The 27,416-nt window shown below is 40.5% G+C and overlaps 1 protein-coding gene across 8 annotated transcripts in view; it reads right to left on the bottom strand.

Moving 5' to 3' along the window:
* Positions 1–27,416, bottom strand: part of PLCB4 (phospholipase C beta 4) — a 385,664-nt gene that overhangs the window by 137,681 nt on the left and 220,567 nt on the right. For all 8 annotated transcript variants that reach the window (XM_087445596.1, XM_087445598.1, XM_087445599.1 and 5 more), the window contains one exon: positions 23,238–23,336. In XM_087445596.1, the coding sequence (XP_087301722.1) occupies positions 23,238–23,321 (84 nt within the window). In that variant the 5' untranslated portion in view covers positions 23,322–23,336. The remainder of the gene's footprint in view (positions 1–23,237; positions 23,337–27,416) is intronic.

Here is a 27,416-nt window from a genome sequence, read left to right as displayed (position 1 = left end):
TTTTCCAGCAGGCCAATATGTAAAATATAAATAAGAAGTTACTTCAGTTGCGGGGGTTGCACCAGGTCCAAAATCCATCAGGGTCAGTCCTTGGAGGGCTGCCATGGACAGACATAGAAATACAAGAGCACTGTGTTGAGGTTGTCTGCCTGGAGGAAGGAGCACCTTTTTCTAATCATACAAGCTCATCTTTGAGGTTGGGTGTGGCTTTGAGACACCTCCTGGGAATCCCTGCTGGACCAGGAGCACTGTTTGAATGCCACGGCAAAGAAATCATTTTCAAATTGGAATAAGAACTCTGGGCAAGGAGAAAAAAATAAGGGAAGACAGCAAAATAAGGATAGAGTAAAAAGTAGCTTTTAGAAATGTTCATTATAAGGTCCTACACAGTGAAAGTAGGATGCCAACTTGGCTCTGGGCTCCCTAGCACCAAAAGCAAAAAGGGAAAAAATATCATTTACCAAGTGCTCATATACTTCATAGATAAAAACATATCAGAGGTTAGGAGAGGCAACTGCTAGAACAGAAATTCTCCAGTGGGACCTCTAAAAAGCCCTGACCGATGCTAAAGACAAGGTTTCCAGCAAAACCCACAATAAACTTTTCAGCTGTGACTAAAAGATTCTCAGACCAAATATGTTCAAACTATCCATGAAAATCAGAAGCAAATCTGAGGGGTAGGTGACAATCAGCTGAAAGGAAATGAAACACAACCTCTTTAGGCTTCTCTCCACCTCCCCCAAACAAACAGAAGGACCTGACCCTCTGGTGAGTAAAGGCACACAACGTCTCCTCTTTTTCCCTAACAGCAGTTTTAAATTTCACACAGATACCCCCTGACCAGAACTTGGGCTGTGGCCCCATGACCAGACTGAGGCCATAATAACCTAAGTCCCCTTGTCAGGAAAATTTTCCTCAGTCTTGGGCACGGCAGGGAGATCGTCATAGGAAACAGGGCTTTTTCTCCTTTGCAAATCTGTCTGTTTTGCCATTAACAAATAGTAATGGGATTCTCTGGTAAGAAAACAAACCGTAACAGAACTTTATCCAGGGGCTCAGAATTTCAGTTCTCTGATGACTCAGTTAAAATCCGTCACAGTCACACTTCAGAGCTCAAGGACTAGAACTGAGCTCTGTCCTTAGGCCACTGGGAGAGATGGATAAACGGGCAGGAACTCCTACTGTCAAACTACAGACAAGCTGGGGGCCAGCGGGCATTTCATTTGAGAGGGGCAAGAAGACTCATTTTTGCTGGAGTCACCTCAGCTAGACGTTGTTTCTGGCTCGAGGATCCCCACTCTGAGGGGCTTGAGATGCCACTGTGGGCTTCCAGAGACATTTCCTCCATTTCACCAAGGATAGAGCATATTTAAAAGCTGTGTGTCTCCACATTATTTTTACTGTATTTGCCCCCAACACACGCTACTTCAACATTATTCAACACCACAACCTATGTTTCAAAGATTCAAGTTACTTTCAAAATGATAGATTAAAAATAGTTTTCCTTTATTACAATATTAAAAGTTATTTGGTTAAATGAAATTTAATCCCGTTTTTCCTTATAAGTAATGGCAGAGAAGTCAGCAGGCCAAATATTCTGATTGAAGAGGAGGAAAGTGTTTGGGCAGAGGTTCTAGATAATAGGCCATTGATTTTATTTTCATTTTGATTTGTGGTTATTTCTTACCCTTTCTCTCCCACTATCATTATCCACGTTAATTGTGAATGACTATCTCTTTCTACTATAGGGTTTGCATCATCAAATAGCGAATAGTCAAGTCTTACTACCAGGTAGGGATAGCTATTTTGGACTAGCTAATAAATGTGTTAATTCCAATTTATTTAAACGTTAGCTGTTCAGAGGCTCCTTTGGGCTTGTGATTGGATGGGTAGATTAGGATATTGAAAGGGTAGAATGAGTGAGGACTTTCACATTCCATCATGAAACTCGTGCTTTCTGAGAAAGAGGACTCTCAGAAGGTGGCACTGGGGCCCAGATCTTATAGTTAATGGTTCCTGGGTTCGAATGTCAGCCTCCTCACCAGGCATCTACTGGAGAATCTTGGAGTGGTCCCACTTAACCTCAGCAAGCTTCATTTTTCCCATCTGTAAATTGAGGAAACTGATACCAACTTGACAGGGCTCTCAAAATTGAGAAAGCTTATGTGCCTGGGACAAGGTAAATGCTGAATAAATGGAATGACAGTAGTTATGAGAAATGAGTTACCATTTAATTGAGGGCTATTGTGCGAGGCATTTGCACAAATATTATCTCATTTAAATCTCATGACAACTCTGCAAGGTTTTAGACTAGATCAATACTGTCCAACAGATTTTTCGCAACGATGCAAAGGTGCCCAATGGACACAGTCCAGCACAGTAGCCACAAGAGCTTCACAGGGCCACTTGAAAGGTGGCTAGTGCCACAGAGGCACCAATTTTGAATTTTAGTTAATTTTCATTTTCATTTAAATGGCCACATGTGGGTAGTGATTACCATATCGGACAATGCAGTTTTAGGATTGAGGGGAAAAAAATGTTCGGAGGACAGTAAATTATTTAAAGCCACAGTTGATAAGTAACAGATCTGGGATACAAACTGGTTTCTCTGAGCCCGAAGCCCATATTCTACTCTGTCAACCTTACTCTGAGCAGGTCCCGCTCCACCTGTTACCAACGGATTTGTAAATTGTCAGTAAATGAACATTGCCTTGGTAGCCTCCACCATTGGGTAAACATGGGCCTGAGCCTCCTTGTTTCCTGGTTTGATAAGAACTGGGAGGAAGAGTAAAGGACTTTGTCAAGGTTGGAAAGAGACAAATGAAGTATGAGTTAGGGAAGGCCACTCGAGGTCTTATCAAATATGAACTACATTATAAACCACTACAACCTAAACAGAGGAGCCTGGGTGTGGCCTTAAGAGTGGGAGAGCAGGTGGAGTCTGGGACAGAGTTCACTAGGAGATCCAAGAATCCATGCTTTCTATCAGATCCCGGAAGCTTGGAGCCCGAGTGATGTCTCATGGCCCACTTGTTCCAGCTCTTATTCCAGAGGAATTCCCTAAGCTCTGCATCTAGCAGATCCTTTTTGATTCTGTACAATCACTCCCTCTCTCAGATAGACTCACAATTTTTTTTTTTTTCAAGTTAAACTACAGCCCTTAGTGACGACATTCCGCCATCAGAACGATTTATGGACTGCTATAACAGATGGGCGTGGGTCCTTATTGAGTTGTTTTTACCCTCGGGGATATGGTTTCCGCTTGGAACGATCCAGAATGTTCATTCCATTTATTAATCTCCCTAATTTAGAGAATCGTGGGATGACTGACACTGGGTTTCTCAGCTCACACTCCACGGAGGAGCAGGAGGGCACTGGCCACGGCTGTTCCATCCCAGACCCTGGTTCTGCGTGATTACCTTGTGAAGAAATCTGTCAGACAACATGAGAGCATCTGCAGCTTCTGCATTCCTTTCTTTGGCCTTTGATTCAGATTCCCATTGGGTTAAGTTGTTTACAGTGAATATAAACCTTTCCTCCTATATCTAATGCTCAGCCAGAACCCAAAAGGGATATACAGTTCTAGTCTCCTGAGGAGCAACGCAAAAGGTCTGTGGCACTTAGTAACACAGAGTACTGTGCATGCTGTGACTAACGGATATGCACAGTGCTTACTAAGCTCCAGGCAATGCTCTGAGCATTTGCACACATGAACTTATGAACCTCCCAACATTTCTATGAGGGAAGTACTATTATTATTCCCATTTTACAGAGGAGGATGGGGCATGGAAATTAAGTGTCTTGCCAAGTATCATATAGCTGGTAGGGCAGAGCTGGGATTGTTGGCTTCTGAATCACACCTGCTTTGAGGCTGATGCGTGAGAGAATGACATTGATAGAGAATGGGCCCACATAACTGCTCAGCAGTTGGACACTTATAGGTTGATTTGAAATCTCATTTCTTCATCTCCAAAAGCAAGGACAACTACCTCCTTCACATCTGAAGGAGGTTTTGCTGTTCTCCTTGTCACCGACTGTCGGGAACCATCACTAGCGTTAGAAGGGCTTCAGAAATGTTTTAGTTCTAATTACCGCACTTCTTGAGGATTCTCTTGTGAATCCACCAATTGTACAGACTATATTTATTACCAGTTTATTATAGGGAGTGTCAAAATTGTTTCTGGTATCAAGAAAAACTCTGTTTTTCCTGATCTGTTGCTTTTCTTGCAATCTAATGGACACTGTGAATCCTACGACTGCTTCTCTTTCCCGTGTCGCGTTGCCCACCAGGGGCACCAGAAGCAAATCTGCGGCTCACTTCTTCAGCTTGACAGGACATCAATCTTTGCTGTCCACAGAGCGGCTGCCCACTAATTGTGCCCCTAACTTAATGTACTTCCCAATTTTCTCCCTCCAACCTAAATCCGTGTTCCATTCCTTTCATCTGGTGGTACATACTTCTCAGTCCAGCTTCCTTTGGGATGTAAAAGAAACACTGTAAATAAGTACAAAAACCCTTTCATGAACACGAAACTACTGGGCATTTTACACTGGTTTTAGGATCAGCCAGACTTGATCCAAATGTGGGTGGACACTTATAGGCTGCTTTGAACTTTCCTTTCTTCATCTCCAAAAGCAAGGACAACATCGACAATAATACCTCTCTTAGAAGCTTAGCTCTGGGCATTAGAGTGCTTGATGCATCATCTGAACCCAGTAAATTATTATTGATTATTGATATAATGACATAGTAATAGTAATTATTACTAATGTTGCTAGTATTGATTATGATTAATCACCCAAAAATAAATGAGGTAAATACCACCATCTCTACCTTACAGATGAGAAAACTGATCCTAACTGAGGTTAGCAAGTTGCCCAAGAGGACACAGATAATATGCCACAGAGCTACATCTACATCGTGGCAAGGAGAGAATTTGTTACGCGGATCTTGACAACAAGCAATGGTGCCACTGTGTGCTTTTTCCCACTGACCCAGAATGCAAATCTGGAAGTCTAAGCAGGAGGGAAATCCAGAGTTTATAAATTACTGATGAGCTAGACTTGCTGCAAGTTTGGTTGCTGCACAGGGAGGTCTGGTTGTGTTTGTTCTCTGCCTGAGCCAGCCTCAGTCTACCTCAGGCGCAGAGGACAAGCCATCAGAACGCAGGTTTAGCTTCTTCCTTCTTTATGGGCATGTCAGGGAGTAGTGACTTGAGGAGACGATCCACGGGTTGGGAGCCGCCACCCTGCCCTGCACATTCCTGACATGGCAGATCACATACTCAGATGCTGAGAGGACACTCATGCGAGTTATTTAGCAAGTTTTACAGGTGCTAGACTTGCTGTCTATCTTGGGTTCTAAATTCCATAGAAACAGAAATGAAAATGTTTCCCCTTCAATAACCAACTGTGAGCATTTATTTATTTCTTTATTTGCTGAGGAAGATTGGCCCTGAGCTAACATCTGTTGCCAGTCTTCCTCTATTTTGTATGTGGGTTGCTGCCACAGCATGCACACTGACGAGTGGTATAGGTCCATGCCCAGGAACCAAATGGGGGCCGCCCAAACAGAGCACACCAAACTTAACCACTAGGCCACAGGGCCAGCCGCCAAACTGTGAGCATTTAAAGTGCTCATTTCAGCAATAACTGTGAGATACAGTGAACCCTTATTCTGGTATCAAAGGGAAAGTTTCAATCCACTCATTTCATTTTATTCTTACCTCAGAAATAAAGAACATCATCAGCTTTCCAAATGACCCGGCTTAGAAGAGTCGATGAAGGCTATCAAAAAGCAACTAGAGGGAGGCCCAACATGTTTCCTGATTTTTCAAGCTATATTTTAAAAAGAAACTGAGGGCCGGCCCCGTGGCTTGGCGGTTAAGTGCGCGCGCTCTGATGCTGGCGGCCCGGGTTCGGATCCCGGGAGCGCCCCGAGGCACCACTTCTCCGTCCAACGCGAGGCCGAGTCCCACGTACAGCAACTAGAAGGATGTGAACCTATGACGTACAACTATCTACTGGGGCTTTGGGGGGAAAAACTGAATAAATAAAATCTTTAAAAAGAAACTGAAATTTGGCCTGATGGTGCTTATTATTAACAAGGTCTCTTACACATCCTTGGCTCTGTGAGCAACTGGGCAGCTCAACTAGGATTTGAATTTTGGGGGAGGAAGGAAGTGCTCGAACGAGTCAAACTCTATGTTTCTGACTGCTTACTTTATGGTTATTAATAGTTATGAATTCCCACTTTCTCTTTTACTTCCAGATAAAGAGGCTAAATCTTTGGGACTTCATTTTTAATGTCTGTCAGTTTGAGACGCCAAACTCTTGGTGTCTGTCTCTCTGTCCCTCTCTCCCTGAAGCATCTCTGATTGTGGGCATTTTGAGGCCAAATCATGGATGCTCAGATTCTGAGAGGGCTCTTGCAATGAAGCAAGACATGGGGACAGGCTCCCTGATTCCTGCCAGAGAACGCTTGAAGAAGTAATTCCTAACATATTCTGCAATTACCCTTCAGCCTGCAGAAGGGAAAAGAAAGTCAACAAAACATGCCTTTAGAAGGAGTGGGTGGTCACTCAAAGTAACTTTCTTGGGCAGGAAAACTGTCATATTAGTCCAAACAGTTGCCTTAGCAACTAAAATAAGGAAAAATTAAAGAAGACCAGCCTACTCAGAGCCAGGGAGAAAAATTAATGTTTTTGTAACAAATATTTACAACAGATATTAAAAACATATATGTGCTCTACCTCGACATTCTCTCCTTGGGCAAACTTTAGTCAGGCTCCTCTGAATCTTCTTCCCAACTAGGTCTCGACATTCAGGCTTCTGTGTCTGCCTTGGCATCACCCAATTTTAGCAAGAATCCTGCTAACTTGGTTTAGCCAGAATCCTCCGCCCTCAATATCTGATCACCCTTGATATCGGATCGGGCTCCCCATCCGCCACCATCTCCCAGGTGATGTCTAATCACCTTGGCCTGCCTTCAGCAAGAGTCTTGTTAGGTTGGTTGAGCCAGAATCTCCCTTTACCCCTCATGTTTCCTCTTGGTAATTTTCCATCCACTGACTACCCACCCTGCTCCTTGGCTATAAATCCCCTTTTCCTTGTCATATCTGGAGTTCAGCTCAATCTCTCTCCCCTACTGCAAAACCCCACTGTAGTAGTCTCCTGAACACAGTCTATCATACCGTTCTTTAACAAGTGTCATGAATAACTTTTTTTTAACATCCTCCACTCCTCCAAAAAAATTCTAAGATCAACAGGAGATGTGCTTTGCAGATGTACTTAAAACACGACCACAAGCTGGTGAGGCCTTCTTTTCAGTAAAGCACTTCTACTAAAAACACAATTAGCTCCCGAACAATAAATTATACCAAATAATCGCTTAGACATATAGTGACACAAGACATCTATCTGAAGAGGCACGTCAAGGACAGAACATTTTAAACTATTGCTATACGGAGAGAAAAGACCATGCTGAATAGAGTCACCGAAAGGAAAGGAATCCCAAATGACTTCCACGGACTTGCGCTTTGAATGTATGCATCTCCCACTTAAATAATTGAGCTTTTAAAAATGTTTTTCTTTATACTAGCTGCATGATAGGTCACTCCCTTTCTACTTTTGTCTTCTGAAATAGCTTCTATTTAGGCCTCAAAGATACACAGTTCCCACTGGCTCTTAGGGCCAATCCTGGCTCTATCATTTTTTACTGTGTCTAAAAGAAGCGCAGAAATCACCAGAATATGCACACAAGCAGTCCCAAAGGCTTAGCATGTGAGTGTCCTACACCAAGTTGGGTCATCTAGGAACAGACACCAAGACAGACTTCGAAGTGTAAGAGATTTATTAGGGGAAATGCCTGTGAAAGAGAAAGGGGAGAGGAAGCAGGAGGAGGTAGGGAGAGCCTTCAAACCACGAGGCAGGACACACACCTGTGAGAGGAGAGGAGGGAGGAAGGAGAATTGGGTAGGAAGGGTCTCAGACCACCTCCACCAGGTGGATGGAAGCCCCAGAGCAAGGAGCGCCCACCAGAGGAGCCTCATCTGGAACGGGAAAGGGTGGGCTCCAGTATCTGCCATGTCAGTCATTGGCTGGGAACTTGGCATGAACTCTGCAAGGGTGCTGTGGGTGCTGCAGCTGGAGGCTGTCCCCTGAATGCACTCCTAGCAGCAGGCTTCTTTTGAAGGAAGATTTACATGCACATCTCCATGGCTGCCGCAGATGGTATCTCTTGCTAACCCTTCCTCCAGATCTCAAAAAAGGACCTTCAGTTCCAGATCCTTCGTATCTTTAAAATTCCTTAAAAATTAGAAACCATTGAAATAACAATAATTTTGACTACCAGATATGTAACAAAGGAATTGCTGGATCATCTTAGGTCCCTATTAAATATCTGTTGAGTGATGAATGAATTCCCTGCTGGGGATAGAGCAGTAAATAAAAACAAAGTATCTGCTCCCATGGCTTATATTCTAGGACTTTTACAATGAACAGAAAACAAATAATATATCAGGAATTGATCAATGTGAACATTAAAGGGTAAGGGGATACGTGCGTGGGTGCGCGCGCACACAGTTTTTTAAATTAAGATGATGATGAAGGCCCCTCGGATGAAGTGACATTGAGCACAACCGGAATGAAGTGAGGAAGTGCACCATGAGAACTGAGGATACATGGGGAAGAGTAGTCCAGAGAGGGAATTGCAAGTGCCAAGGCCCTGGGGTTGGAGTGTGCCTGGATTTTCAGGAACATCAATGGGACCAGTGAAGTGACAGGTCATGTAGGGAACTTGGAGGCCACAGGAAGGACTTTGGGAATTATTTGAAATGAGGTAGGAAGTCACTGAAGGTTTAAACCTGAAGAAGGGTATAATCTAACTTACATTCTAAAAAGATCCACGTTATTTATTTATTTTTGGTGAGGAAGATTAGCCCTCAGCTAACATCCGTTGCCAATGTTCCTCTTTTTGCTGATGAAGATGGGCCCTGGGCTAACATCCACGCCCATCTTCCTCTACTTTATACGGGACGCCACCACAGCATGGCTTGACAAGTGGTGTGTCGGTCCGCATCCGGGATCTGAACCCTCGAACCCTGGGCCACCAAAGCGGACCACGCAAACTTAACTGCTACGCCACTGAGCCGGCCCCAAGATCCACCTTATTTATTCCTCATAATGGCTCTGCGAGGTAGGCAGTATCACCCCCATTTTTCAGACAAGGAAGCTGTGACTTAGTGCTTAGTGGGTTTAACATTGGCTCATGGTCATATCTCTTGAGTAGCAAAGCCAAATTGAAGCTATTTCTGTTTAACTCAAAACCTATGCCCTTAACCAACTATGTGTATTTCAACTCTTCAACAAAGAGCTCTCTAGCTAAGATTTTTACCATAAATACCACCTAGCATAAAAACTCTTTCTTATTTCCAAACAATATCCTGGCAACTTGGCTTTGTTGAGCATCCAAAAACGAGGCTCCTTTTTGCAACTCACCAAAGTTAAGAGGATCATCTGCCTTTTAGGTACTTGGGAGAAGAAAATCCACAGCAAAAGAGCAACAGATGCACCAGCAAAACTGTCTTCAAGGTAAGTCGTCAGTAGGAAAAGTGTGTCGGCTTAGTTACCTGGGAAGCTACACTGGCTCAGCCCATATGCCTCACTAAGTGTTTTTGACAAGGCGCCGTTTCAGAGCAACTGCTTAACTATTTGTGGCTTTAAGAGTAAGTAGTTAAAAAAACATATGTGTTTCTTATTAATTTATCAGAATCAATATTAAGTATTAAAAAGACAGTCTTCCCTGCTGAGAATATTTTATGTCTTTTTCCAAAAACTGACAGGTAATGTTAGGTTCCTTTTATACAGTACATTTTACCTAGTTGTTGGGGGATTTATTCTTCAAAAGAATTAGAGACTAAAAACGTCCTGGCTAATACTTTTCTATCCTCAAAGGCTGATTTTCATTGATCACAGAGATATTAGTGTTCTTAGGGGCACTTACGGGGTACTTACTTGCTCTTAGGGGTAAATATATGAAAAATAAATCCTATCCTCGTTTCCCTAAGAGAATCAAATTAAGAACTCCTGGATGTGATAGTATAATAATTATGGTCTAAAATAGATAAAGCAAATGGGTGACTAAAGGAGTTAAACAGATCATTGGTTCTAGCTTCTACTACTGAACTTTAGAAAGATTTTAGTTTAATCACGTATATTTCTATATCATATATATCTTCAAAAAATGTTTCTTTGTGTAGGGGAGGAAAAAGTTTTCCTCAATCCTCTTAGGATCTCTGGCTTGATATGAAAATTAAACTGACAAAGACAGATTAGGAGGAGTAAAGCATACAAATTAAGTTCATTAAGTTTTGCATGACATGGGAGCCTGTGAAATGAAGACTCAAAGAAATAGTTAAACTGGAGGGTTTTTATGCTAGGCTTAATGAAGAGTGGACAGTCCTGTGGAAATATGACAGGTTAAAGAGTAGAAGGTAATGTAGTAAACTGGGGGAGACTTAGCAAGGCCTGTTTGTTCTGATTCTTCTCAGCGTCCCTTTGTCTTCAGAGATAAGGATGCTTCTTTCCTCTGGGTACAGGGAGGGCACCTCTCACATGAGGGTTTTATGACCTGTTTCAGGCAAGAATGTGGGGGAAAGTCAGTGACTTTCCTGCTTCTGCTGTTTTCTCAACTCCTTCAGCTTAAAATATTCAATATATGGCCAAGATGCCATATTTTGGGGTAGCAGGTCCTGAACCCCATCATTTGCACATGGCAGCCACTCTGAGTCATAACACAGGTAGTTGTGATTCACGTACATTCTCTTTACCAATACTTTGGTGCTGGAGACAGGCTCCATCAATTACCACATGCTGGATGGTAGGCAGTTTCTTAAATGATTTAATCTTCTCTTTCCTCCTCTGCATAATATGGAAAATAATCTCATTTAATCCTTGAAACCACTTGAGGGTTTAAAAAGATGATTGATGTCAAGTGTTTAGCACTGTGCCTGACACATAGAAAAGCTCTATAAAATCTAATATGTTGAACTCCTCTGGAAAAAGACAAGTCTCTTTTATTGAACAGTTCTCTTCCCTCTTTATCTGCATGGCCTATTTGAGGGAGATCAGCTATAAAGAACTTTAAATGGATTTAATTTTTTTTCCTTCTAAGGAAGTCTAAAACTCCTTCCCTTGTCCCCTGCCTAGTGGTTCTCAAACTTCAGCTGCATCATCAGAACCACCCTGAGGGCTCTTAACACAGATTGTTGAAGCCCACCCCCAGAGTTTCTGATTCAGTAGGTCTGGGCAGGGGCCTGATAATTTGCAATTCTAACAAGTTCTCAAATCCTGCTACTGCTGCTGGTTGGAGACCACACTTTGAGAACCACTGCAGGCTAGCCAGTATGGAATCTTTCTGCTTAGCCTGTGACCACCCTTGTCACTTCAGGCAAGGTGTTTGACCATTTTAAGCCTCAGTTTTGTAATCTATAAAATGAAGCTAAAAAGACCTACCTAACAACAAGATTCTTAGGAGGTTTAAATCAAATAAACCTCATGTGTTTATACAGCATTTACATAGTAACACCATCTGTAGAGCACCAAGTAAGTGCTCATACTGGCAGATATTTCTACTGCCAGCACTAAAAAACACCCTCCCTAAAAACAACCCAAACCAGTAACAACAACAAAAATATTTCCTCAATTTTTAGGAAGACAGAACTCACTCACATGAAATTGAGTTTAAAGAAATGATTTTATAACTGAAAGGAATTTCAAAAGGATTCACTTTAAAATATGCTGTATATTTCATTTCACTGTTAATTTGTTCACACTTGAATAAACTCTATTAATTCCATGGCTTGACTACATGCATTAATAGAGTGCAATCCCAAAGGGAATGCGCAGAGAGAAGGAAGCCAGGATGTCCTCTGGGCCTCTTCACCGTCAGACTGGAGATCCTCAAGGCTATTCTCATCAACCCTAATTAAAGGATGCCCTGGCCACACACACCTGCTAACCTGCAGCCACAGACACGGCATGAAGGAGCTAAAATCGAGAATTTTCCTACTTATACTTCATGTTGAAAAAAAGCAATAAAGAATTAGGATTGTCATTTTAGCCACTGAATTTTAACTAAATTATTTAGCATACCACAGTAATACTGCAAAGACCTACATAGTAACTCAGCTAGTTCCTTATATTTTAATTTTGACTCATTATTTACATACTTTCTTCTTGTTTTGTACTGTATTGTTTTGTCTCCACAAACTCCTTTAAACTGAACGCCACTCCAGATTTCCCTTTCCACTTTCTCAGTGGATGTGTCTCACGTCCTCCCATGAATAAGCAGTCTGTCCTGCACCCTTGAATCACATGAATCTCAAGTATGCGAGTTTTCCATAAGACTGACTCGGACACTATTTCATGGGTGAGATGCTTCTCTTCTTCCAGGGACTAGAGTTACCTTCTACTTTGTGTAGAAATGAAGAAAAGCAAACCCAAAGAAACTTCACAGAGAGGGAAAAAACATAAAAATGAGAAGAGTAAGCAAAAACAAAAACAAACAAAACGGGAGCATCTTAGAAAAGACAAGAGTGGTTGGTTATGCAACAAAAGCTGATATAATTATAGAGGAAAGGGAAAGAAATGGAAGATGACTAAATTAAAAATAGAATAATACATTCATAAGAGAAAATGAGCTAAAAGTAATTACCTGAAACTGAAAGCATCATCATCACCATCAAAACTAATTTGTTATTCATTTCTATGTAACATTATTTGTCTTCTAAGCTAGCTGTCTGCAAACTACAGCCCGGGGGTCAAATCCAGTCTGCCCCTGTTTTTGAAAACAAAATTTTTATTGGAACACAGCCCATTCATTTATTTATGGATTGCCTATGCTCTATGGCTGCTTTTGTGCTATAAAGACAAAGTTAAGTAGTTGTGACAGAGACTGTGTGGCTCATAAAACCTCAAGTATTTAATATCTAGTCCTTTACAGATAAAGTATGTTGACCCCTGTTCTAACCCTTTTCAACAGGAGCTGATCAACTACATAAAGAGTACCTAAGATAACTGTGGTTGACTGCAAAGAGGGCCACAGTCCTTCATCGTTCCCTATAGCTGCACCCTTGCAATGTGACTTTGCAGCCTTCCATCAAGAAGTGAAGTGTATGTTCCCACTCCTTGAGTCGGGGCTGGGCGTGTGACTTGCTTTGGTCCAGAGAATGAAGCAGAAACTTGGCTGTGCCCAAGAGAGAACAAACTTACAGGAGGATGAGAGACCAGGTGGGGTGGAAAGGAGATGGTCTCACTCCCACTAAGGTCATCCTAAATCAGCCAGCTCCCATTTGGCCCAGCAAACACCTGAGTCTGCCCAGCTGAGTCCAGCCCAGATAGCTGACCCACAGAATCATGGACTACATAAATGGTTGCCCGTCTTTGACCACTGAAGGGAATTAGAATAGGCCACCCCCAAATAGGCAACTTTGGCATGTGGATTATTTTGTGCTGCAGGCAACTGAAAATCAACAAATGTAGAAAGAAGCCTTGGAGATTCTCTTATCTGATGAAAAGTAGAAACTTCTGAGAAATGAGGACTGCCATAAATTCCCTCTCCAGGGAGTTTTACGGCCAAGAAGAAGATGGAAAGTTGGCACCAAGATGAGTCTGCACAAACAAATCTTACTAAAATAATTCTTCTTTTCCATTAGTTTCCCCATATATTTACCTTCCCACAATTTACTGCCTCTAGAAGCCCAAATCCCCCTTTTCTTTGTCTAATCACTTCTCCACAATTTCTTGCCCTTTGTTAAAATGGTATATAACCTTCTGAGTCTAACCATTTCTTTGAGTTTCCACTTCTTTTCTGTGAAGCTCCTGAGCACGTAAAAATATTAGCATCAATAAAATTTGTGTGCCTTTTCTACTGTTAATCTGGCTTTTGTCAGTTTAATTCAAAAGCCCCAGTCATTAAACCTAAGGGGGCAGAGGAAAAGGTTTTCCCCCCTACACCATTAAGCTTTGGTGTGGTTTGTTATTGACGGTGCTCAGGGCAGGCCACCCCAAGACGCACCACTCTGGTATGCAGATCATTTCGAGCTGAAGACAATAAAGACTCAGAAAACTCAGGGAGAACATTCGAGTTTCCCCTCCCAAACTGCCTAAAGAATTTAACATAAAAGATCTGTTTCAGGAAGGAGTTACTATCATGATGGCTGTAATATAATGTAAAATAGATGTTACAATAGGAAAGGCACCAAGCCCCTCTTATCAAAAATTCTCTCTCTCCCTGGCCACATTCTCTATAGGTGGCCCTGAAAAGAGTTGTCAGACAAACATTTGCATTTCTATCTCCATGTGAATTGTCTCCTTCCCCTCTCAAATCCCAAACCACCACCCACCCCCAACACCTTCCTCGCCTTTAGCTACAATACTTAAGCAAGCAGCTTAGACAGAAGGACAAGCTGCTCATTTCTGAGTTTCTCCCATGTATACATGCTATTACACTTGGTATTATTTTCTCCTGCTAACCTGTCTTGTTAATGATTTGGCCAGCCACAAGAACCTGAAGGGAAAGGGTAGAGGGGAATTCTCCCTCTTCCCCTACATTATGCATCCAAAGATCATACAATTAGTGACCAATAATTGATCCTTTTAAACCCTTGTCTCTTCACATTCCTAACGCAGGCTCTTCCTTCCTTTTCAGGCCTCACCACTTCATTCCAGAGTTGATGTCACGCCTAGGGGTACTTCACACCATGCTCACTCTTGTCCTCTGTGCCTTCCTACAACTTGACCTGCCAGCCAGTCAAACCTGAGGTCTGGCAATCTCTCCTTGGGGAAACCGTCTGATTGTTCCAGTACTTCTAGACTCCTCCATTATCCAAATCTCTAGATATCTGTACAACTTAGCACTCTTTGGTGTACAGCCCATTTAAAATACATGTTTTCATTGCTCCAATCAAGGCACAGCTTCCTTTTCATCAAGAGCAGTGGCTCCCTCTTCCTCCAGCTCACACTCAGAGGCAGATGGTGATGGAGGGCGGGTCAGTAAACCGTGATTTGAAATTGCTCCTCTAATCTTTCCCACAAGTAAAGGAACAAATGTGCACTAAGGATCTATGTAGTAATAACCTGGGATTATCCTGGACTGCTTAATCAACCCCTTACTCTGAGTTACGACAAAGAATAAAAGGCAGAAGTTAAAAGCCATTTACTGGCAGCAACTTTAGGAGTCTGATTATTAATGTTAAAGGCTGACTGATAACAGCTCTTTAAGGTTGGCAATAGTGTTCGTTGAGTTATTGGCTGAACCTTTTACAAAACAGACATGGTCTCAACCACGGCAGAGCCTCTGCTCTGAAGAGGCATTCACACACACTGGGTGCCTTGTACACACCTACCAGAAGCCTCTGGCACAGGTATCCTGTGCCCATTTGAGACGAGACAGATGCTCCACTCAGACAGGTAAGAGGACTTACTCAAGGTCGTAACTTGTAAATGTCAGGGTCAAGGCTCAAACCAGAGTCTTTTGTCTTCAAGTTTACTTACTTTCCGGAAATCTCCAAACCGCACAGACCTTTCCTTAAACGTCTCATGCTTGGATGATAATGAGCTCCAGGCTTTGGGTGTTTGAGAGCACAGATCACATTATCAGCACTGTTGTTTCAAAGGCTGGTCTAGAGGAAGAGACAGGTCTGGGTGTTTTGCAAAAACCTGGCTGATGCTAGCTCTTGTAGCTTGCATCAGTGTTCAGGCCAACTGATTAAGTGCACAGGCACCTGGTCACAGCTTTCTTATCATGCAAGCAAGAAGTCGCATGGCTGTGATGACAAGAACGGTAACTGAAGGCAGATGGGCGTAGAATCATAGATTCCTTAGGTGAAAAGCATACTTTTCAGAACCACCCACCTTAACATCTCCTCTTTTCTAGCACAGAGATGTTAAGAAAGTTGCCTATGGAGATACAGCCAGTAAGAGGAAGGAGTAAGACTCTAGCTCACCTTCCCTAAATTAAGTCCTGGTGTTCTCCAACCACACTTTCATATCTCCAACATGCACTTTGGCACCCTGCCCCAACCATTCTCCACACAGCTGCCAAAGTAACTGTCTCCAAAACGTAAATCACATCATGTCAGTCCCTGTGGAAAATGGCTTCCCATAACAATCAGAAAGAAATCCAAGCTCCTTGAGGCCTCTGTCAACTTCTCACATTTCCTTTCTTACCATTCCCTTGCTCATGATGCCCGCTCCAACCAGGATGCTGACAGTGGCCCTGAGAATGGAGGACTGAGAAAGGAGGAAAATGCATCCATTGGTTCATCCTCGTAGCTAGTTTACTATGTTTTTCAATTCCCTTTTGCTCACTTTATTTTTAACTAAAACTTGTGATTTCTATTACATGCAAAATGTATCTTAGGTACTACAGAAGATATGATGATAAATACCATTTATTTCAGGAAGAGGAACAACATAAGCACATCCGGAAATGTACTTCATGTCTGGCATTCTCTTAGCCTGCATCAGAGCCCACCCAGCTTCCTGTGCTAGAAATCTCGATCTCATCTTACACTCCTTACTCTACCTCCCCCCTTCTATCACCAGGTTAGAAAATCCTCTAATGCATTCCCATACTCATCGTCTCCTCTTATTTCCCATGTGTCTTACTGACTGTCTATCCTTCAATCTCATCTCTATCCTCCCAGACTATTCACACAATGAATCCAGCTATGCTCACGTTCCACTCATCATTCAGACTTTACCCTTCCCTGCTGAAAACCCATCAAAGGCTCCCAATAGCCTTCCAAATCTAGTGCTAATGCCTTAGGCTGGAAAGTAAAGCCATTTGTGGTGTGGACACTGCCCATCTCTGTAGCTTCAGCTCCTGCACTCCACCACCCTCCCCACTTCCATACCCATGTTCTTGCAAAAGTTGTGGACTCTCCCCTTTTCTTAGCTGTGCTTTGATTGGCTGATTGACTCACCAATCAAGATTCAGCCCGAAGGGGGCCTGCTCTCTGAGCCCTCCTGGGTCAGTCCCCTGGTCCCTCTTGCCCCTTCTGGTCTTCTCACACCACAAGGAGCACCTTCCACCACTTTCCTCAACACAACCTGACTATGGGGGAAAGGATAGGGGTGAGGGTGGCAGGGCATCTGGGGCCACATCCTGAGGGCCTGTCATTTCAAACTGTGATGGCTGGAGTTAATTTGGTGGATAATAAAGTGATATCAACACATTTTTTGTTTTTCTTTAAATGTCCAATTCTAGTAGGAACTAGAGTTTGAAGAAAGCGGGACTCACGGCAAGACAGATAATAACTGAACTAATATCCACCAGGCACATGTAGTATAGGTTCCTTAGCATAAAAATTCAGAAATTAAACTTCATTTAACTCATTTCCCTACTTTTTCTCCCCCGACCTTTTGAACTTGAAATTATATGATTTTTGGTTTTGTGACTGGCAATGTTTACACCTTAAATAATAGCCACAAGCCTCTACTTCATACACCCTCAACTATCAACATTACTTCCTACAGAGAATATTAACCCTCTGGTTTTTCCTCCATGTCTCCAACCCCATCTACTTTCCAACATCTAGGTGAACCCTTACTTTGCGTAGATAAAGTTAATAGCTTTTTCATTCTGTTTTGTCAATAATAATGAAACGTTTTGTCTACCTTTAGGCTGATTCTAAAAGTTGAAAGACTAATAAATATTATCATGATTATTGTCATTATGATGACTCTGTAAGTATTTTTCACTATAAATTCAAGTAATGTGCTACAATTCCACTTTCTACTCTTTGAGCACAATATCCTGATCCTGTAGGTACGGTTCAGTTTAAACTATACAAAACTTGGAAATAAGATAAAAAATGGTTATATATCCTTTCAACATTATACAGCAGCACTAAGAGGCCTATCAAAGAATGATTTCCATAGAAGAGCATACCTTTGTTTGACTCACTATTTATTATTGTTTAGGGCCCAGATTCTTTGAAATTAGCTGGATAAGTTACAACTGTTTTTTGTTTTATAAAGATGCATGTGATTTGTGTCTGGTAGAAAACATAACCACAGAAGTTACAGTTTTATTGCCCTATAGGGCAGTAACTAGTTTTGAATCTAATTGACAAAACCTGATCGGCTTTCCTAACGACATATATAAAACTTTCTTCCTCCAACGCTCTTAGAACTAGCTTTAGCATCCTGCTGGTGTCCTCACTGAGGAGTTAAATAAATCTTTAAGTCAAAATACTTTCTATGAGGGTTGTTTTTAGTTTTTTGAAAATTATATTTGGAAAATTCTTTGCTTCACTGATGAGCAGCCTGGGGTGCGTAGGCTGCCTAGATTTCTCAGAGCTTGACTGCACGGCCCACCATTTGATTTCAAAACCGCTTTGGAAAGAGGCCAAATTCAGCCTGGCCCACTAGGCCCTACTTTAAGTTTGCATTGATCCTGCAGACTCCCCTGGGTCTGGCAACTGCAATAATTGTTTCCGTCGTCCTGGCACCAGCTGTAAGCACCAACAGGCTCCAAAGGGATTCTATCTGGGCAGCCTGCCTCAGATACAATAAAGTCCCATGGGTGAGAAAAAGGGGTGGCCTGAGCTGGGATCTATGATGCGGCATGGGTGGGGCGGTAGTGGCTGAGGTGAGTCATCTATAAGACATTTACATCTCTGTTTGGCTGCTGCTAAGAAGAAATGGCTGATAAAAATTGCAGATTTCAATTAAGTGAACAGAGAATTCTTTCTTTGTGTTGGAGAAGGAGGATGGTATTTTAAAATCTGGTTAAACTTTGAGCTGATTGTCTAGAAATGTGCTGTCCAATAAGACAGCCACCAGCCACATGTAGCTATGTAAGTTTAAATTAAAATTAGTTAAAAGTAAACAAAACTAGAAACTCAGGTCCCTCAGTCCCACTAGTCACGTTTCAAGTGCTGAACAGCACATTGTCAGCCCTGAACAGCTGCACGTGGTAACGCACAGATACAGACTGCTTCCATCACTGCCAAGATCTGTTGGTGACCACTTATCTAGAGGGACAGTAGGATATTCTTCTTCTTAAGTATCAAGCTCTTTTTAAGTTTTGTTTGTTTTAACTACATACATTGCCCTTCAAAGTTACACAAAAGGGAAAGTCTCAGGAGAGTCTGGGCTGGAGAGATGGAGGTGAAAAGGGAGCCAAGCTGCTCAGAGTGAGAAGGGACTAGAATTTTCTGTTTTTCTCCTTTGGCTTGAGAGGGGGAAAAAAAAAATTTTTTTTTTTTTTTTCCAATTTAGAGAAGAGGCATGTGGAGAAGAGGAAAAAGGTGAATTGTAAAAGGACTCTTGGGGAGAGATTTAAAAGAAAGGAAAAGAAACAGGAACATGCAGCTTGGTAGAGAAGTGGGGCAAAAGGAGAAGACAATGTGGGACACCCCTTGGCAGCGTGGACTAATGACCTTTACGCAGAGTGATCTCTGATGTTTCAAGTGTGTCCTGCTGTGTGCTGCAACTCTCCTCCGCCACCACCAAATCTTTAGTAAAAGTCTATTTCCCACAATATCCTTCTTCCTGGGATTTGATGATATAATAGGCTCAGGGTGAGAAACAAACTAAAGCAGGGAACAGTCCTGGGAATAGAGAGCTAAGAAGGCATTGAGGATATGAGTAATGACCAAGAGAGTGTGCACCCAGGAATTCTAGGAGAGACTGGGGAGGGCCCTGAGTAGCCAGGGGATGGGGTCTTCTTTATCATGGATATGAAAGGAAAGTCAGGAGATCGCTGAGTCAGAGACATTTGGGTTGCATGTGTTTTAAAAAGCACTGCTGTCTCGCTCCTCTGCAACAGAAAAATCTCTATTTTAAAGATTTAATAACAAGCATCACTTAGGAAACAAAATGCATTTTGCATTTAAGTAACTTATAAGTCAAGCCAAGTTAGATAAAAAACAGATTTAGAAGCGGCATGGGAATACAATCAGAGGTCCCAATGCAGGCTGCTTCATTATATGGTTTCTGACATTTTTGGCTACCTCAAAAGAAATCCCTCAATAATGGAGAAATAATATAATAATGCTTAAATGCAGTTGCACTGATCACATTTATTGACAAAATAATATATATTTTTAAAACAGTGACTAGTAAACACTTTTTCTCCTGACCTGGTGAGTGCTCACCCACTGCTTAAACCCTTCCCTGCCTTCTTTAAACCGATACACGGAAGGGAATGTCATGTTGACCTGATACTTCAGGCCCTCATGATAACGTTAGTCATCACACGTCTAAAGAGGCATCTAGGCCTCTTTAGAAATGGTCCCTTTGCTATGAAGCTTTTGGGATGCTCAGGATTTGTTTTCTCTAATTCCTGTTCCTCCTCCCACATGCTGTCAGCTGTCATTTCTCACTGCTGTTCACGCACAAACCATAGGAACAAACCTTTCCTACTTAGGTTTTGTTGCTTGATTATTTCAATACCGTGGCTCCAAAGCACTGAATCTTACAGGATTGGGAAATAATAAGAAAAACTGGCAACAGTCCAGCGTGAAATACTATTTGGCTTTCTGGTTTGATACATGGTTAGGAAGAAATGTATTTACTTTATGAAGTTAAAACAACTTTTTTGCTTGAAATCCTAGTAAAATAGCACTTAAACTTGAAAGCTTAGCTAGACTGTATTTAATACTTGCTAAGATTTCTTTCCTTCTAGCTTTACCTCGTTTTCAGAGGAACCTGGAAGAAAAGCAAATGCCTTTAGAGGCACAAGTAATCAGTATTTTCTGAATTTCTGATTTCTGTGTTGATTAATAACCAAAGAAAAACATCATGAGAAATAAAAATGATTCAATGATGATGAACTTTCAGCTCATCAAATCACATTTCACTTTACTTATCAAAAAAAGTACTTTCTCTCTAATATGTTTCTGCTTATATGACAGTAGTAGAAATACTCAGCCAGTGGTTACATTTAATCTCTTCAAAATGACTTTCTCAAAGTAGTCGGGAGCCATGCAGTGTTTTTTAATTATCCTATAGATTTCCAGAACCTGGGAAACTGCCTTGGAAAACCGCAAATCTTTTGGGACACTCTAGCAGATTCAGAGAGAGATGTCTCTCACCAGCTCAAAATGAGGGGCAATGGTCACCATCTTGGTGACACTGGTACCTAATCTAGACCTGGCTTACCTGGGACAAAGACTTGGAAATGCATCTAAGCCAGTTCTTGACCTTCTTTGCCAAGTTGTGTAAAGTGGATAAAAGTAGTCAATTGCAATAAATTTACTTTGTATTAGGCTTGAACTATACTGAATTGTTGATATTGATAATTTTTAACTTGAAGATGAAAATATCATATGGTTTATCCTAATATTTTGAATTTGTTGAAGTTCAGATCCCCACACAGGGGATCAATCTCAAGGATTATCAAGTCATCTCACTATTTCAATTATCAAGAAAATGAACAGATAACAAAACCAGATGGAGTTAGAATCAATTCTATCTAAAATCTCTTTTGATACTAGATATCTACAGTGAGTTTGACAGTTTCAGGTATTCTGCTAGTCCCTAGAGAAAGATAAATAAAATACGGTCCTTGATTTTAAGAAACTCAGAGTACAGTAGGAGAGACAAAAATATTAAATAAAATGTGAATGCAGTGTAATATGTGCAAGGGTAGGTTAGTGGTGGCACAAGGGAGTTATCAATTCTTATTGAATGGGTCAAGGAAGATATCACAGACGTGGAAATTTCTCTTCTGGGTTCTGAAGGATGAGTAGGAGTTCACCAGTCAAATAAGGAGGAACAAGTGCATGCAGGAAGAGGGAGCAGCATGCACAAAGCATGTAACAGAATAGTCTCTTGGGGGAATTGTAAGTGAATTGTTATGGCTAAAGCAAATGGCGTGTGTAAGAAACTGGTGGGAAATGAAGCTATAGAATTAGGCAGGAGTCAAATTTTGGAAGGCCTTGTATTTCATTCCGATGAGTTTCCATTATCCTACAACAGAGAGTCATGGAAGCATTTTAAATAGAGGAAGAACAGGTTCTGATTTATATTTTCAAAAGATTACTCTATGATCACAACTATGGAAGATGAAAAAAAGAAAAACAAATAGAAAAAAGACTAGAAGAAAACTGCCAAAATATTAATGGTGGTTGCCTCCAGGTGGTGGAATATTATTTTGTTTCTTTTTATCACAAAACGCAGTTAGGTGTTCTTCCTGGGAAGCAATAAATTTTGTTATATAAATAGCTGTCACTTCAATACTTTACTTCAATACAAGGAATAGCGACCACATTTGGGCCCATCCTTTGCCTTTCTCAATTCTGTTTACTTACAAAGCAACTATGGTATAAATCTAGAGAGTATTATAATACAAGTCAACAGTACTGAGTCATGTCAGCCCACAGACCTCATGAAAAGGCCTGACAATCTGACGCTCTGGAAACGCCACCACAATTAGCCACCACATACGTTCCATGGATTTTGAAAGGCACCAACTTTGACTCTAAATGAAGTCTTAACAAGTTTCAGATTTCACTTTGCCTAGGCGGCAACACCAATTTCATCATGACTCCCCAAGTCACCTCAAATAGCAGTACAATCTGAGAAAAACAATGCATTTACAATGCTAATGGGGCTTCAACTCACCTTCCTAAACCTTCTGAACAGCTTGGTGGCCCCAAGCCCCTGCTCTATAGAAAGTCTGGAGCCATCAGCACCTTGTAAAGGCACAAACACTAAATGATAGAAGCAGAGGCATGTAAAGCTTTGGTCAAACTGGTCTGTACGAATGAAAGGAGCAAAGCAAATGACTAGCACAAAGTCCAATCACTATTACATTGATAACAAATAGAAATTTTTACATAGAAAGCCTGCCAAAAGCACTTCATTAAGCAAAAGCTATTACTACATGAAACCCATCTGTAAAACAACCTTATAAAGTTGCTGTGAGGAATTAAACAAATAATACACATAAAGTGCTTAGAAGGTTGTCTGGCACCAAGTGAGAACTCAATAATTTATATTATTATCATTATTATTATATCTGGCACATGGTGAGTACTCAATAAATTACAGCATCATTATCATGATTATTATATCTCATAACTTGCCTCTTTCCAACGATTCCAACTTATAAATCTCAAAAATCTTCTTACTTATGTCAAAGAATATTTACTCAATACCGTAATTAAAATGAAATAATTATAAGAATGTTTTGAGAGAAAAGATTAATAACACTTCTTTACCTCTTCATATCTGTCAAAAACTGCTCCTTCTTGCAAAAAGGAAGGGACTTCCTTCTGCCAGTTAAATTCGTAAGGTTTGGCCATGATTATATTCAACACCTGAAAATGAAAAAGAATATCTCATTAGTATACAAAATTACAAAAAAGTGAAGATCGAAGGTTAATCACTTTATTTATGTGTTTGCCAAAGCTTTTCTTCAAACACACGGAACAAGTCCATAAATTGTCCTTTTATTCCTTCCCTACATCTGACCCCAACTTTCCTTCTCTTTATTGCTAAACGTGGAGAAGTAATATCATCAAGAAACCCCAGAGATGATCATTCGGGAAGCTTCTCCTCTGTCTTCAAATCATATAAAATAATAAGGTTTTATATATATTAAATGTGATGGCATTAGATAAAAGAAAGACACCACAAACCTAAACCTATATATAGAAGAGGCCAGATGCAAAGAGCGAGTGGTTCTAGGAGCCTACAGTATGAGCCTGAAGGTGAATGCATGGGCAGGAAGAGTCCACAGGGCGATGGGCGGCAGAATCAAGTAGGAGTAGACAGAATTTATTGCTCTTGGTCTTCTTCTTAGCCCTCTCTCACCCCCTCCTCACTTACGCCATGCAGGGAACAACAGAAAGTCTGCTCTCTAGCACAGGCAGCGAGAGAGACTGGACACTGTTCAGGGCGGCTGCCTGCAAAAAACAGGGTGGAAAAACGGGGTGTTCCTTTTACTCACCGTTCTCAGCATCATGCACAATGGTGAACATGCAATAGCAGTAAGTAGGACATCTTAAATAAAAAGGTGAGCATGCCACCAAGAATCACCAAATATTTAAGCGATGCCCAGAATATGGAAGATAGAATAGGCAGACAAACTTGCACCCAAGGAAACAGAGTTAACAGGACAAATAGAACTAACTTTGGCTTAAGTATGGTTGAGACCCTCAGAGGGAGGAGAGAGTACATTCTGTTCTGAAAACACAATTAACTACAGATTCTAGAAATTTAAAAAAGACTGTAGAAATCAAACTCTTAATAGGTGGGCTGAACTGTAAATAGAACTCAGATGAAGTGTTGAGCCAAGGAATTCTCACAGAATGCAACACAAAAGGAAATACAGAAAGTATGACTGAAATTTGGAGGTGGAAAATGGAAACAGAAGGTTCAACAACCACCTAATAGAAGAACTTCCATCAGAAGAAGAGAAAGTAGAGCCAACGGAATGATGGGAATAATCACAGCAACAGTAGACGAACAGTTCTGAAATCTGAATACTTGAGTCCTCAATCTAAAAAAGCCCACTGATTGCAAGCAATATAAATGGAGGGGAAAAGATGCACCCACCTAAACATGTCTTGAGGGGACAACAAGAATAGAAAATATGAAGAGAAGTTACAAAATTTCTCAGAGATGCATGGAGAGAAGACAATTTAGAGGTGATTGACAATCAGACTGAAATTAGACACATTGTCCCACCATATTGCACGTGAGAAGACATTGGGGCAACAACTTCAAAGTTTTGAGGGAAAATAATTTTGGATTTGAAATTCTGTGTCCAACCAAATAACATTTCAATTTTTAGGAAAAAATATAGAAATTTACAGATCTGCAAGGAATTAGAAAGACTGAATGACCTACTCTGAAAGATTTAATGTATTATGTACTCTGGCATGGCGAAAAATAAACACAGAGAAATAAGAGAGATATAGGAAGTAATGATGAGAGAAAAAGAGAAAAGAAAGTAAAAAGAAAAAAAGAAACAATAAAGCTTACTCTTAAGTCCTATTGTTCTGTACCAAAAAAGAAAGAAAGAAAGAAAAAAGATAAATTATAATCTAGCTCCCAAATCCCAGATTATGTCAATATAGGAGTTGTGGCAAGTGAGGTGGTTGGAGGGAAGGAAGTACGGAACAAAGGGAAATAAACCATTTGGGGAATAGAATATAGGTATTTAAAGCTCTAGACATTGGCAGAAAAATAGAAGTTCGATTATGAGTGTTAAAAATTTAAGAATTTTCCTATAGAAAATTAAAAATGGAAAGTATAACTTGCAAATGATTATGGGGGAAAAAATGGAACAAAGAAACTTGAGCCACCTTTAAAAAGAAACCGATTAAAGGAGAAGAAAGAAAAAACAAGAAGAAAGCATTATAAATGGAAAACACAAAATAAAATGACAATATATTACTAACCATAATAAACACGAATTGGCTCATTTCATTTACAAAAGACATAGGCTTTCTAATTAGGTATCATTCTGGTTGTTTACCAAAATATTATAAAATAAAAACTATATAGAAGGAGCCAGCCCTGTGGCCTAGTGGTTAAGTTCAGCACGCTTTGCTTCGGCAGCTCGGGTTCGGTTCCTGGGTGCGGACCTACAGCACTCGTCAGCAGCCATGATGTGGCGGTGACCCACGTACAGAATAGAGGAAGAATGGCACATATGTTGGCTCAGGGTGAATCTTCCTTAAGCAAAAAGAGGAAGATTGGCAGTAGATGTTAGCTCAGGACGAATCTTCCCCAGTGAAAAAAAAAAACTATATAGGAAGTTTGAAAATTAAGAGATGAAAACAACAATACGGTAGAGCACATGCTAAGAAGGAAAGGGAGCAGGTTTAACAATAATATTAGACAAAATAGACCTCAAGGAATAAAACAAGGAACAGTGATAAATCGTATTAAGAAAAAGAGCAATCAAACTTATTTAAAAGTCAATAACATTTAAGCATGTGACCACACATCAAAACATATATTGAAAAACTGAGAAAATACAAAGAGAAATTGGCAAAGTCACAACCATATTAGGAGACAATGATTCTCAGAAATTAATGGAATAAGAAGACAAAAGAAGTAAGAATATTGAGGATTTGAATATCATACTGATTTAACCAAAACAATTTAAATGATTCAAGTCAACATATTTTAAATAACACTACTTAATGAGCTTAATCCAATCTCTCTGTATATATGTCTTTTCTTCATTCCCTCTTTGTACCCCAGTTTACCCCACAGGCATATAACAATCTCAAAATCTAATCAAGATTAAGCCATAGAGGAAATCTCAGTGTTTTTCAAAAGGCAGAAATTAGAGTGGCCATGCTCACTGACCACAACTAGGTCAACTTACAAATTAATGACAGAAAGTGCATAAAATCTGTACATATAGGAATTAAACATAAACATACATACACACTTCTAAATAATTCTTGAGTTAAGCTGAATAGTCAAAGCAGAAATTACAAACTTCTTAGAAATAAAAGATGGGAGCGTTATACATCAAAACCTAGATATGTAATATGTAGTCAAAAAATAGTATACAAATGATGAGTAAAAGTTCATTGTTTTCTGAATATCCATATATTAGATAAAAATTTGGCAAGTGTTGGGGGGGTGGATGTGGAGGAAGCATAAACTCACAACCTTCAGGATGAAAAGTGTGATGTAATTACAAAGGGGAGAAGGTGAAAATTGTAAGCGAATACCATGTACAACTTTAACCAAAATATTTGAAACCCTAAATAAAGTGGATGTTTTTCAAAGTTAAAATAAATTTGGCTCAAAAATAAGCAGAACATTTAAACAGACCAGTGACCTTGGAAGATGTTGAAAAAATAATAAAAGATTAGGCCCAGATGGTTTTATAGGTGAGTTCTACCAAATCTTCAAGGGAAAAGTAAATCCTATCTACCTACATTTTTCCAGAACATAAAAAAAAAGTAAAACTATTACCCCAACAATTTCACAAGTCGCATTATCAGATCCTGACAATGACACCACAAGAGGGTTCATAAGAAACAAATGAACCAACCTGAGAGGTCATTCTCACGGAGGAAAAATTCTAGGTACAATAGAAACAAATCTATTCCAGAAAGTTATTGAAAGAATAATTCGAGATGTTTCAACTTTGAAAACAAATCAATCTAATTCACTACCTAAAGAGATTAAGGACAAAAGTCTAGTACATGCATATCCTGGCATATCTTACAAGATGAGGTAAACCTGATTGTAAAAGGTCTCTAACACATACCATTCAATGAAAACAGGAAGCCACAAAATGATATGAAATATGAAGAGTGGGACACCGTTTACCTAGACAGCTACAGAATATGAACAGTGTAATACCATTTACGTAAGTACACACACACACACTCAGACCCACGCACACAAGACAAACCTACATA

This window comes from Ceratotherium simum, chromosome 21 (genome assembly GCF_057802395.1).
Source record: "Ceratotherium simum simum isolate JZ-2026a chromosome 21, ASM5780239v1, whole genome shotgun sequence".
Taxonomy (NCBI): Eukaryota; Metazoa; Chordata; class Mammalia; order Perissodactyla; family Rhinocerotidae; genus Ceratotherium; species Ceratotherium simum.
Note: the sequence above shows the minus strand (reverse complement) of the source record. Positions and strands in the feature narration are given on the sequence as shown.